This window comes from Mirounga angustirostris, unplaced genomic scaffold, assembly GCF_029215605.1.
Source record: "Mirounga angustirostris isolate CCGP_5_RB_7025 unplaced genomic scaffold, mMirAng1.0.hap1 SCAF_9, whole genome shotgun sequence".
NCBI classification, from domain to species: domain Eukaryota; kingdom Metazoa; phylum Chordata; class Mammalia; order Carnivora; family Phocidae; genus Mirounga; species Mirounga angustirostris.
Window position 1 is genome coordinate 33,691,330 of NW_026991717.1, and position 14,358 is coordinate 33,705,687.

Here is a 14,358-nt window from a genome sequence, read left to right on the forward strand (position 1 = left end):
AAGGGAATCAATTTTCCTATACAACTTCCTCTGTCATTTCCAAATTAAAAAGAAAAGAACGGACTTAATATTTCTGATCGCAGCTATTAGCAATCTAAATGACAGAAAGTGGAGAAGTGCTACAGTTTATTCCCCATGGCACGAAGCAAGTCTTAGCAGAATGCCATGCACCTAGCAGATGCTCAATTGATACTTGTTAAGTGAGTATATTTCTTGTTACCAGTTAAATGAAAACTCTAGGATAATACTGCTTTTTATCAAGATATGCCCTTTATAAAAATTTGAAAATACAAATAAATTACTTTTGAAAAACTTACCTGCTACTGTGAGCTTGGCTGTTCTGCTGACAATAGTTCCAAGACTCTCAACAGTGGCCACACACTGATAATAACCTTCGTCAGGTTTATTGTGTTTGGAATGCACCACACTGCTGATAAATAAAGACCCATCTGAGAGAAGCTGGCGTCGGTCATCTGATACTAAGTTTAAAAAAGTTCCATCTTTTTTCCATTCAATTTTTGGAGAAGGTTCAGAATATGCTGAACAGTTCAATATAACAGAAGAGCCTCTAACTGAGAGCGTATCCACTGGCTCCACCAGAAAATAAAATGGAGTGAATGTTCGAATGCTGGATCCTACAAAAATAACAAAAAGAACAAAGTTAAGCAAGCTTTCTTCTTCTATTTCTGTAAGAAATGTAATTTGTATAAAAGTTATTGTTAAATAATTATGCTGTTTGGATATGATACATAAGTCATTTCACTATTAGTATCTAATAAATAAAATTTTACTAGGAAATAAAAATATGACCCATTTAGAAGAAGATGAAAAAAAAGACCCTGCCAGATGACATAATCCAACGTTGTTAGATTACATGAATATCTAATAAAAGTTTTATGTCAAACCCTACAATGGGATTTATAAATATTTAAAATTATTTTATTCAAAGTGAAATTTTCTATGAAACACAAAGGAAGCAGAAAACAAATGATTCTTTGTTATTAAGTTACATTTACTGGCTATATTTGTTTCATAAATTCACCATACATACACTTTGTCCATTTTTCTAGTGGATTACTCATCCTATTGACTTAGCAATTTTGGGGCATAGCTATCATGTTTTGCAAATATTCTTTTTTCCCCTTTGACTTTATTTTTGTCATAAGAAAACAAATTTTAACTATATAAAATTAAATCTGTTATACTTAAAAAGATTTTTATTCCAAGATTATAAAAAATTTCAGCCTTGTTTTGTGCTAGTACTTCTGTGATTTCATTTTCTACATTTAATCTTCATCTATAATTCTTTTTTTTTTTTTAAGTAGGGAACTCACGACCCTGAGATCAAGACCTGAGCTGAGATCAAGAGTCAGATGCTTAATCAACTGAGCCGCCCAGGCGCCCCAAGAATTCATTTTGATGTAAACAGCACAGGAGGGATCAGTTTAATTTTTCTAAGTCCTTAGAAAAATTCTTTGAACATGAGAAGTTCCTGGCCAGTTCCCTGAACATGAGAAGAACACAATTTTTTTTTTTTTTTAATTTACTATAGGAAACTCCATACTGTTTTCCAGAGTGGCTGCACCAGCCTGCATTCCCACCAACAGTTGGGTTCCCCTTTCTCCACATCCTCACCAACATTTGTTGTTTCCTGTCTTGTTAATTTTTGCCATTCTAACTGGTATAAGGTGGTATCTCATTGTGGTTTTGATTTGTATTTCCCTGATGGCTAAAAATAGAGCTACCCAATGACCCAGCAATTGCACTACTAGGTATTTACCCCTAAGGTACAGATATAGTGAAAAGAAGGGGCACCTGTACCCCAATGTTCATAGCAGCAATGTCCACAATAGCCAAACTGTGGAAGGAGCCAAGATGCCCTTCAACAGATGAATGGGTAAACATGTGGTACATATATACAATGGAATATTACTCAGTCATCAGAAAGGATGAATACCCACCATTTGCATCTACATGGATGGAACTGGAGGGGATTATGCTAAATGAAATAAGTCAAGCAGAGAAAGACAATTATCATATGGTTTCACTCATATGTGGAACATAAGGAATAGCATGGAGGACCACAGGGAAAGGGAGGGAAAACTGCATGGGAAGAAATCAGAGAGGGAGACAAACCATGAGAGACTCTGGACTCCAGGAAACAAACTGAGGGTTATGGAAGGGAAGGGGGATGGGGTAACCGGGTGATGGGTATTAAGGAGGGCACGTGATGTGATGAGCACTGGGTGTTATACACAACCAATGAATCATTGAATACTACATCAAAAACTAATGATGTACTATATGTTGGCTAACTGAACATAATAAAAAAAATTGCTATAAATCTTATATTCTCAGCCAGAGAAAACTTTCCAACTTAAAGCTTTACCTCTTTTCTTTAAGAAGAGTACTGACCGAATCCCTTGTAATCAGACTATAATCAATTCTAATCAGATTTCTTCATGTGAACAATTAGGGAGGCTTAGGCCAACAGATGAAAACAAGACAGTTTTTAAAATATATCTACACACCCCTTTATCTATAATTTATTTACACTATGATTTTAAGAATGACGCTAGTTCTTTACTACGTAATGAAAGAGTGGTTCTAAATAAATATAAAATATACTGGCAGAGGGAAGGGAATAATATTCACTTGTTTTAAATTTTTCAAACACTTACAATGTGAATCAAATTCCAAACAGACTAATCTTCCTTTCCCAAACACCATGAGGTGGGTTCCATCCCTATTTAATGATTATGAAATTGATTCTTCAAGTCTTAAAACTCTTGAGAATGAGCTTAGGAATTTTTCAAAAGTAACCTGCAGGGATTTGCTTTTTACTACTGTAAAAAATGTTACATTGATACTATAGTAAAATAAAAATATCAACTCCAGGGCAATACAAAAAGATTGCTAAACAAAGAGAAATTACTTTTATACCGTTCCTGCGTAACATTAAATCTTTATTATACCATCCAAATTAAACAATTCAGGAACTTAAGAGAGAAATGTGTTAGACTGGCAGTCAAAATATGCAAAGTTAACAGTTTAAAATAATTATTAATAAATTTCATTTTAAAATTTGGACAAAGTTTTGCCATTTAAAAAATAATAATTACACAAACGTAAATTTTTCAGAGCTTAACATTCTATCTTGCTTTTGATTTTCTTTCATTTTCTTTTTTTTTTAAGATTTTATTTATTTATTTGAGAGAGAGAGAGAACGAGCAAGGGGAAGAGCAGAGGGAGAGGGAGAAGCTGACTCCCTGCTGATCAGGGAGCCCCAAGTGGGGCCCAATCCCAGGACCCTGGGATCATGACCCCAGCCGAAGGCAGACGCTTAACCAACCAAGCCGCCCAGGTGCCCCTGATTTTCTTTCATTTTAAAAGTCCTTATCAACCAAGTTGAACAAGAGTATATGCCTTCAAAAATTTTTTTTAATTATAGTGAAGTTGACAAATGCCTTTGAAAACCAAGGCCCTTCAAAATTTTACCACAAATATGTACTCTACATTACTTAGAATACAGCATTACTTAAATATTTATGTATATCATCTTTGTATTTTATTCCCTCAGTAAACACACAGTGACCTAAGGTACTGTTCCTTCGCTTAAAATCCCTCAAAGGCTTGTCACTGTCTTTTACAAACTAAGTAAACTCCCTCTCTCCTCACCCTCTAAGGCTTGCTGCATCTCTGTCACCCCCTTAGCTCCTGCCCTCTTCACACAAGCTACTCCCACCACCACCCCTCTCCAACTGACTCCAAGTCTTCCTTCAAGCTCAGCTTAAATACTACTTTCTCAGAAATGCTGTCTGTGCCTGGTGCCCAGACAAGATTAGTTTCGTCTTGTTACAAGCCGGCATGGCATACAGTACCTACATAGCACTTCAAATGTTCTTAATCTTTAAATATTTGTAATAACTTGTTTGTAAGGGCACAGAAGTTCCCAAAGTTTCTTGACTCCTGGTGCCCTTATTTTTTAAATTTTTTTCACCAATTCTCTAGGCTAAAAGAAATACCTAACAGCTTTGTTTATGTAATAGTTAGGTTCAAACAAATGAATCAGTATTTATGTCCTAACAAGTTAGTATCCTATTGAAAAAATATTACAGGCAAATTGAAAAATATTTTAACTTTTAAACAACCACAACTAGTTATTATGGGATGTGTGCACATATTGGACACTGCATGAGTTCTCAAACCTTGAAATCAAATTGGATACTGCCATCCTCTAGGACAACTGGTTACCCACATGAGGAAAAAAACAAGAAGCCTACTTACAACATGTAATAACAGTAAACACTTAACATGTTTCTATGTATCAGAGACTGCTCTAAACCTTCTCTACATACTAACTACTCATTTAATCTCCACTACTATCTTATTATAGGTACAACTATTATTCTCATTTTAGAGGAGAAAACTAAAGCATAGAAATGTTAAATACCTTGTCCAAGGTCACACAGGTAGTAAATAACAGAACCAGAGTCTGTGATCTTAACCACACTACACTATAATGCCACTTATATACATATAGAAAAATACATTCCAGACCTATGAGAAAACTATGTAAAAAAAAATTTAGGGGGCGCCAGGGTGGCTCAGTTGGTTAAGCATCTGCGTTCAGCTCAGGTCATGATCCAGAGTCCTGGGATGGAGCCCAGAGTCAGGCTCCCTGCTCAGCGGGGAGTCTCTTTCTCCCTCTCCCTCTGTCCCCCCACCCTCTGCTTGTGCTCTCTCTCTCTCACTCTTTCTCTCTCAAATACATAAATAAATCAATCTTTTAAAAAAGATTTTAGGAAAATACAAGGATAACCCTGGTGTCAGGCAACCTTTTAAATCAAAATAGGGAACTTCAAAGTTAGAAAAGATAGATATGTTTCACTTCATTGTATTTAAATTTTTAAAACTTTAAGGCAAAAATATCATGACAAAGCAAAATATGACAAGACTGGGAGGAAATTTATCACATGTAACAAGAATTTTAAAAGTCACATCACTCAATAAAAAAAATGGATAAGGCTGTGTTCCAATAAAAGTTTATAAAAACAAGCAGCAGGATGCATTTGATCCATTGACTCCTGCCTTAGAATATTTAGCCAGCAAAAAATAAGTGAGCCACATTTCAGCTGATCTGGAATGAATTCTGAGAAAAATGAACAATGCAGACAAGTATAAATAATAAAATGTCTGTACATACGACTATATGAGCACCGAGAAAGTAGCAAAGTGTACCAGGTTGTTACCACTGATTTACTGGGAGGAGATGAGTAGATAAAAAGCTTCAAGCACACAGAAAATAATTTCATAATAAAAATCAACTAATGTGTATAATCCCTTTATAAGTATTATACGTGTTGTGGTAGGTGTGGGTGAAGGGGTACATTTTTTAAAAACTAGTCATTAAAATGTGGATTATCTCAGGGTGGTGAGATTTCAGTTGACTTTTAATTTCTCCTTTCACCTTTGCTATTGCATGAATATTTTACATGAAACACAATGTTGTTCAAGCAGAAATAAAGCTATTTTCGTATACAGTCTGCACAGGAAAAGGACAATATGAAAAGTCTGGGGCATATTCACATGCCAACATTCAAAAACTTAAAATATATATACTGTTAAATAAAAAATACTCAAGTTTAAAATACATATAGTATGACCCCACCTACATAAAAATATACATACATGTACATATATGTGTGTATGCATACATTTAAATGTAAATAATGTATGGAAGAGGTGCCTGGATGGCTCAGTAGGTTAACTATGACTCTTGATTTTAGCTTAGGTTGTGATCTCGGGGTGGTGGGATCAAGCCCCACATCGGGCTCTATACTCAGCAGGTAGTATGCTTGAGATTCTCTCCCTCTCCTGCTGCCCCCCCCACTCATACACATACTCTTTAAAATAAATAATAGTTGAACACTACATCAAAAACTAATGATGTACTATATGTTGGCTAACTGCATAATAAAATATATATAAATTTAAAAAATAATAAATAAAAATGAGGGTCATGATAAAAGTTTTAAAATTTAAAAAAATTAAATAAATAAATAAAATCTTAAAAAAAATAATAACGTAGGGAAAGGGCTAAAAGAATAAACACTGAACAGTTTAACAGTGTTTTCTCCCGGGGAACTAATGGGATTCAGCTACTGATGGAGAGCATACAGGGGGAAGGCTTTTTACTCCATGGATTTCTGCACTGCTTACTGCTTAAAATATGAACAACTGCTTATGCTTTCTTCTTGTCATCTTTTTCTGTTTTAAAAACAAAATAACTTTTGTTATTGGCGGTAAATAATCTTTTCTTGGGAACAGAAGATTTTTTAAAAAGAAGATCTACCACCATTTCTTTTTTTTATTAATTTTTATTTAAATTTTAGTTAACTTACACTGCAATATTGGTTTCAGGAGTAGAATTCTGATTCATCACTTACAACACCCAGTGCTCAGATCTATCACCGCTCCTTTAACCATTTTTCCTCTGTCATAGAAGAGTTATCAGACACCCACTCCTTGGCTGACTTTGTATAAAAACTGGCCTGTATTTCCCACCAGGGTCCTAATTCCCTATCCATTTAAATTTGCTTAATTTTCGTTTACTATGACCACAGTCACGATACACATTATTCTGAAACAGGCTTAATGATCCTGTCTGATCTCTTCTACATTCCCTGGTCTCTGCAAATTTCTCACTTTTTAATGGAATAGCTCTCACTTCTTGATAGACTATTCCTCACTTTTTGATAAAATACTTCACACTTCTTGATAGAATTCCATCTTATGAAAGGAAAATACCCACAGGGAACTTATCTCAGTTATATTCCCTCCGCCCCAAGTATCAACAAATCCTATCACTCACTGCACACCAGCATGGCCAATAATTCTAAATTTTATCATGTCCAGAGTAAAAAAATAACATATAGTATTTGAATACTGGCAGAAATAAAATGAAATCTGTCTTATTGCCTGCAGAGGTTCAGAGTTTGACAGCATCAGAAATGCAGGACAGAAAGGTAAGCAAGCCTTTTTACATGCCTACAAATGTAAGCATTCTGTATATAATGTTATTCATCCTATGAAAATTATGTCTTCATTATAAACTAAGACACTAATGCCAAAGGACTTCATACCTCTTTTACTCCTTAACAACATTATTTTGACCACCCTATCCTACCCAATCAGTCTGTAAATCCTACATTTCATCCTTCCTGATTGGTGTCCACTCTTGCCATATAGCTTAGTCTCTCTTGCTTCAAGTTCTCAATTTAAAATCAAAAAGTCTAAAAATTAGAAAGTTAAAATAATACTCAATTCAAAGGACTCAAAAAGATAATATATTCACATCACTGATTAAGAACAAGCAATACTTGGGCGCCTGGGTGGCTCAGTTGGTCAAGCGACTGCCTTCGGCTCAGGTCATGATCCTGGAGTCCCGGGATCGAGTCCCGCATTGGGCTCCCTGCTCGGCAGGGAGACTGCTTCTCCCTCTGACCCTCCTCCCTCTCATGCTCTCTGTCTCTCATTCTCTCTGTCTCAGGTAAATAAATAAAATCTTTAAAAAAAAAAAAAAAAGAACAAGCAATACTTAAGAGTTAAATGTTTTCCACCCTCTTTTGCTGCATAACAATTAGGACTCCCAGCTCCAGAGCTCAGTCCCTCTCCGCCCTGCACAGCCAGTTTCTCCAAAGACTGAATCTACAGAGATGCAGAACTCCTTTCCTGGAATTTCAAGTAAGGCATGTGGTTAGCTGTTAATATTATATGGATGGTTTCACTTGCATGATATACATATACTTTATGGGCATACCATAAAATAGTAGATGTCAACTTCTAACCAAAGCTGGACCTGAAATTATTTTTCAGGCTACTAATATCCTATTAGGGAAATTCAATTTGATTATTCTAATTTATAGCATCTACTCTCCCAACCATTCCCCCCAAATGAAAAATATCTGAATTTGTTTATTCAAGAAACATTCGTTATAATAAGAATGCTTTCCTTTTCTTCAATTTTCAGCCTTCCTCCTCTCCCCTCTCCCACAAAAAAAAAAAAAAAACAAAAACAAACAATAAACAGCCACAGTGGAAAACTCTCTCATAAAATGAAGTCAAGCAGACATGAGTTTGAATTCTAGCTCCGCTATTCTAGTTCATTTCTGTGTCTAAAATTCTCTCCCTCATAAAACAGGAAAAATAATGCCCTCCTTTCAAGGAAATCTCTGCGAAGACAGGTATAAAGCACCTACCTACTTTACTGCTTGGCAGATAGCAAGTCCTAGATAAAAAGTAACTATTCATAGTTCAAAAGCCTACCATATTTTCTCCCAAACTGCTAACATCTAGAACCTTAGTTTTCACCAATCACATTTTAGAAACTGCTATGCAAAATATGGACCTCATTTTTTTTTACTTTTAATCACATTTTGGACAATTACATATAAAATAATATTAAGTGATCTTAAAACTCAAGTCTAAACATCTTTCTCCTCTGCCTAATTTTTCAACAGCTCCCCCATTACAGATAATGTAATCCAATTCATTACCATGACATTCAAAAGGGGCTGAAGGATCTGGTCCCTGCCTCTCTACAACCTAATCTCACATCATGCTCCCTCTAACTCAACAAGCTCTGATAACATTCTTCAATTTCTTGAACAAGCCATGTTCTTTCCCATATTAGAGCCTTTGCATCTGCTGTCCCCTCTGCCTGCACACTCGCTCTGCACCCACTCTTCCATCATACAGCTAGCTAGTTTCCTCTCAGCTTCCATGTTTCGACCAACTGTCACTTCTACAGGGGCCTTCTCTGACAACTATCCCTGTGAAGGTCTTAGCCTCCTAATCCTACCCTTTATATGCTCTTCCCAGCAATTCACTTTCTCTCTGTTTTTAAGGCCTGTTTTCCCTGGTAGAAGGCTAGAAAACTAGATAAAATAAAACCAAGATTAGGTAGAGTAAAGAGAATAATTACCAGAGCTCATGCTAGCCAAAAAGTTGTATTAAATTTTTAGAGAGCAAAATTTCAAGAGCTTAAGTCAGTAACAATGGACTTCAAGGCTTGTTAAAATAATAATTTATACATTAATCTTCCAAAAATATACTAAGGATCCACTACGTATAAGAACAAAAAATTTATTATTTCTCACTTCACTCTAATCTACTCCCATCCCCAAAATACAAGCTTGATAAGAGCAGGAACCTTTCCTGGTATCCATAGTGGGTACTCAATAATATCTGTTAAATGAATGAAGGATGCTATGCAACTAAATTACAGTAAGACAGGAGTACCTACTCTCAGAGTGCTGACAGTGGAAACACGCAATGATATAATCATGGCTCACACAAACACAATCAGAACAATGTGGTGGGAGCCATGACAGAGTGTGTACAAGGTGCAGAGACAGAGAAGTGAATAGGCCTAGAGAGTCAGGGAAGACATTCATGCAAAACGTGATTATTAACGTGAAACCTAAGGGATGAGTAGGAGCCTAGCCAGTAAAGGGCAGAATGCATCATCAATGGAACAGCAGGTGCAAAATCTCAGAACAAGGTGGTAGTGGAAGGGGCAAAAGTACTCAAAGAAATTCAGAAGTGGGTAGACAACGACAGATTGTAAGGATTTTTATATCCTAAGAAGTTAGTGAGTTTGGCAAAGGCTTTAAGATGAGAAGTGAAGATCACATTTACTTCTTATTAAAAGAATGGTGCTTGCTGCAAAATGGAGATTAGTTAAGAGAACACAGCTGGAGAGAAGGAAACCAGTTAGGAAGCCTCTACAGTAATCTTGGTTGAAACCCGATGAAGTCCTATTTAGGAAAGTAACAACAGTAACTAAGAGATGGAAAGATCTGAGGAATCCTTACAGTCAAATCAATGAGCCTTGGAGAATGATGTGGAAGTGAGGGTGACTAAATGTAGAGTAAGGGCAGTGGAGGAGTAAAGGTGACTGACAAGTTTCTGGCTTGGACAATGGCGTCTGGAGGTGCCAGTCACTGAGGAAGAGGACAGAGTTGGGAAGATCATGGGCTCTGCTGTAGACATGGAGAGTTTAAGGGGCTCATTGGACATGGATGTGGAAGTCATAAAAGCTTGAAACTCGGTAGAGATTCATGTTGAATCCATGAATTCCATTCATGAGATACACCTTAAAACAGAGGTTGCAAGAGAAAATGAGATATAATAAGAAATGTGAAATCTGAAGAAAACCAAGGACCACATTCTGCAAAACACCAAGATTTAAGAGAAAGGGAAAAAAGCCTACAAAAGTCATGTAAGTCAGAGGACAAGAGAACAGGCATCTCAGAAGCCAAAGAAATATTTCAAGAAGGAGGATGACCTGCTGAGAACACAATACAAATGGACACTCATTCACTGGATATATATTGAAAAGGTCACTGATGACCTAGGCAAGAACAGATTTAGTGGTGTAGTGAAGACAGACGCCAGACTACAATGCACTCAGGAACAAGATGGAAAATGGAGAAATAGAGCCTGTAAAATGAACAACTGCACTTCTCAAATTTTAGTTTGCATACCAATCACCTTGTTAAATCCTGCTGAAATTCAGATTCTGATTCAGTAAATCTAGGGTGGAGCCTGAAATTCTACATCTCTAACAAGTGTGCAAGTGATGCAGATTCTGCTCGTCCACAAGCAACACTTCTGAGAAGGATATAGAGACCATTTTCAGAAAGTCTGGCTGTAAAAGGCAGAGGAGAGATAGATTGGTAAATAAAGAAAACCTGCGCTTGGTCTTCTTTTATATGCTTTGTAATGGAAGAGAGACTTGAGCATGTTGAAAGATGGAAAGAACCAGTACAGAGGGTGAAATCAGGCCAAATGATGGTAAGATTAGGATCCAGGCTTCTGGCCATTAAGAAGAAACAGGAACTAGACTTACCATCCTGCCTTAGATAACTAGAAAACTGGACAAAAATCAATGAAACAATGTTTTTTCAGACACTGGACAACATGAAATGCAGGACTGTGACCCCTGAGAGGTAGGAAACAAGATGAGCTGCAAAATCACCCCGTCTTACAGCCTGTAGATATCCCATCTTTCCAGCCCTCAGCATGAGAAAAGGAAAGCAAAAAGACCTTTGAAATCTCACAGTTAAAGAAAAAGATCAGAGTTGAGGAGCCCAAGGTTACTACAATTTGCAGAGTACAAAAGAGGAGGGAGCTGCTAAGAGAGAGAACTCTGGAGTTTGGCAAAAGAGTCCTCTTGAATCTGTGGATGACTACCAAAGTACATATGAGGGGACTGAAGTTGTACGAAGTGTATCTCCTAACCACAATGGAACTAACCTAGATGTCAGTAACAGGTAGCTGGAAAACCCTAAAATACTTGGACATTAAGGAACATACTTTTTTTTTTTAAGATTTTATTTATTTATTTGACAGAGAGAGAGAGAGAGAGAGCACAAGTAGGCAAAGCGGCAGGCAGAGGGAGAGGGAGAAGCAGGCTCTCCGCTGAGCAGGGAGCCGGACATGGGGCTCGATCCCAGAACCCAGGGATCATGACCTGAGCTGAAGGCAGCTGCTTAACTGACTGAGCCACCCAGGTGCCCCTAAGCAACATACTTCAAAATAACTCACAGATCAAAGAAGAAATCACATGAAAAATTACAAAATATTTTCAACTTAATGAAAATGAAAATACAGCATGAGGGAAATTTCAAATGTTAAATGTTAATATTAAAAAAACATGTCAGACAATTAATTCTGGATCAGAGAAAAGACACTTCTTTCCTTGTAACAAGAAGGAAAAATGAGGATATGAGTAAGCCTGGTGTTAGATATAGGAGTCACAGTTAATTGCTTGTACAGTCGCTGAAGTAGGAGGTGAGTACAACTGTTGCTGGTGTGGGTGGGCTGGGCTGTCAGGGTCAGAGGTTTGCAGGTGGTGGTAAACATCTGAAGAAGCTGTAGTGAGAACGGATGGGAGCACCAAAAAAGGAGGACAGGATTACTGGATCATACTGACAGCACAGTCAGGTTGCTAACTGTATTTAAAAAGAAGTGCAAACATGAGAACGTGGTTTTGCAGACTCTAAAGGGAAGAGAACATAGACATTTAAAACTGAAGCTTCCTAAGTAGTGAGTAGCAAGTGACAATGAAGAGGGTTGAAGATACCAGCACATGGCTGTCAATGGCATCTAAGACAGATAGGGAAGGAAATACACAAAAGTGAACGAAAACAGGTAAGAGTGGTGCCGGCTCTTCTCACAATGTGAGAAGCCTGGAAGGACAGGAGACTGTGGTGAGACTATGATACTATTTTAATACTATTTCAGCACTGCCAAGTGATGACAAGGGCTAGGGTGCAATTTTGGAAGCTGGTATTTGAGTGGCATGAAAGAGAAGCCACTGGAGATGAAGACGGTGAAGAACTGAAGATGGTACTAGAAAGTAAGCCAAGCAGACACTCATTTTCCAGAACAATGACAGACTTGAAATGGAGAAGAAGACTGTAAAACAAGTTTTCAATGAATGAAAGTGAGTATTAAGTACACAGATGAGAGAGAACAGGCAAAAACATGAAATTTAGTGGCCCACATCTTGAAAGAGCAGCAATTTTTTAATTATTTCACATTTTTGAAAGCTATTTTTCCATTATTCTTCAGTAATCAGCTATGTTTTAGAGAGCTGATATTGCTCTAAATATTGCTAATAGAGTACTTTTCTCATATGGAAAACAAGCATTACAGATTTTATGTGACTATACCACCATATGTTTATGAATTGTTACCAAGTTCAGCTAAAAAAAAATTCTGAGTAAAGATGCATTAATTCTTGAACATAGAAAACAAATATCACATGAATAATTTATTGAAAGCTTTTGCTGTCAGCAGCTTTACTAACAGAAGTAATATTTATGAAATCCCACAGGACAATTTAACAACTTAAATATATGCAAAAGAGAAGAACACAAGACTAAGAATCAGTAATAATGAATCTTATAGTATCAGAGCTATTTTCTGCAAAGAAAGCTGTGTGTGCATAAGCTCTCAATGCAAAGTAAACAGATGTTTCAGAAAGATCATGTCATCGTTTCACAAGGTCTGTAGACCAGGTTCTAGAATTCTTCTGTTCAACTGTGTATTTAATGATGGAAATAAACTGAATTCAAAAGCTGGTTAAAGCCTGATTAGCCTGAAACTATTTCAAGCCTACATTAGTAAGCTGTCATATTAAGTCACAGATTCATATTTCCTTCACTGAGTTCTTACTCTCTTGATAACATATTTCTGATAGGAAATAATCCTTGGGGGGGGGGAAGGAGAAAAGGAGACTTAAAAATCCAAGAAAGATGTTAACAGTATCAGAAGGATAAGACACGAACCCCAGAATACTCACAATGAAGCCACGTATATATTAACCAGGCAGTTGTAAATACATTTGTGAGAGTAAAATAAGACTTATCCATGCTATTATAACTGCATACCATTTTCACACAGATGTACAATTAGTTACTAAAATGAAATGCAAATGGTCCTTAATCACTTTAAAAGATACTCAACCTCACTCATAGTAAGAGAAATGCAAATTAAAACTACACTGAGATACAATTTCTCACCTACCATATTGGCAAAAATACAAACGTTTAACAACATACTCTACAGGCAAAGTATAGGGAAACAGGCTAATGGGAATGCAAATGGCATATCCACTATAGAGGAAAGTTTGTAATATCTAGCACAATTATAATTGCATTTACCCTTTGATTTAGTAATCCTATGTCTATGACTCTATCCCCAAAATACACTGGCCAAAATATGAAAAGAGGTACAAGCAAGACTATTCACTGCAGCAGTACCCACAGTAGCAGCCTGGAAGCGGCCCTGAGCACACTGCGGCACACTGATACAAAGAGGTACTGTGCAGTTGTAAACTAGACCATAGAGCAACTTTATCTTCCACCTAGAATAAATAAAGTGAAAAAGCAAGGTTGGAAAGAAGTGTGTATATTTATCTAAAAAAGGTAGGATTATAATAGATACACATACATAATTTTCAACCCATACAAGGAGAGGAAATATAGTTAGGACAGGAATTGAAGCTAGATGTCTCTGAATAGAACTTGTACATAGATTTGACTTTGGAATCATGCAAATATTTTACAAATTTAAAATACAAAGCTAAATCTTAAAAAATCCCTAAACATTGAAAGCAGAGGTGGAACGAGCCTAAACCTCTAGTTGTCATTATAGCCACCCAGACAGGAACTAGTGTAAGAGAATTTAAGAACACAACCACCGAACTATACTTAGTGGACTATTCCCCAAGGACCAAGAGAACTGTAACATTTTTAACTGTTTTAATAACCACTTCGTTGAAGT

At 36.6% G+C, this 14,358-nt stretch overlaps 1 protein-coding gene across 6 annotated transcripts in view; it reads right to left on the reverse strand.

Annotated features, from left to right (window-relative positions):
- The window catches only part of NEO1 (neogenin 1), a 252,544-nt gene that overhangs the window by 181,807 nt on the left and 56,379 nt on the right, over positions 1 to 14,358 (reverse strand). For all 6 annotated transcript variants that reach the window (XM_064570177.1, XM_054513446.2, XM_054513445.2 and 3 more), the window contains one exon: positions 318 to 635. In XM_064570177.1, coding sequence (XP_064426247.1) covers positions 318 to 635 — 318 coding nt within the window. The remainder of the gene's footprint in view (positions 1 to 317; positions 636 to 14,358) is intronic.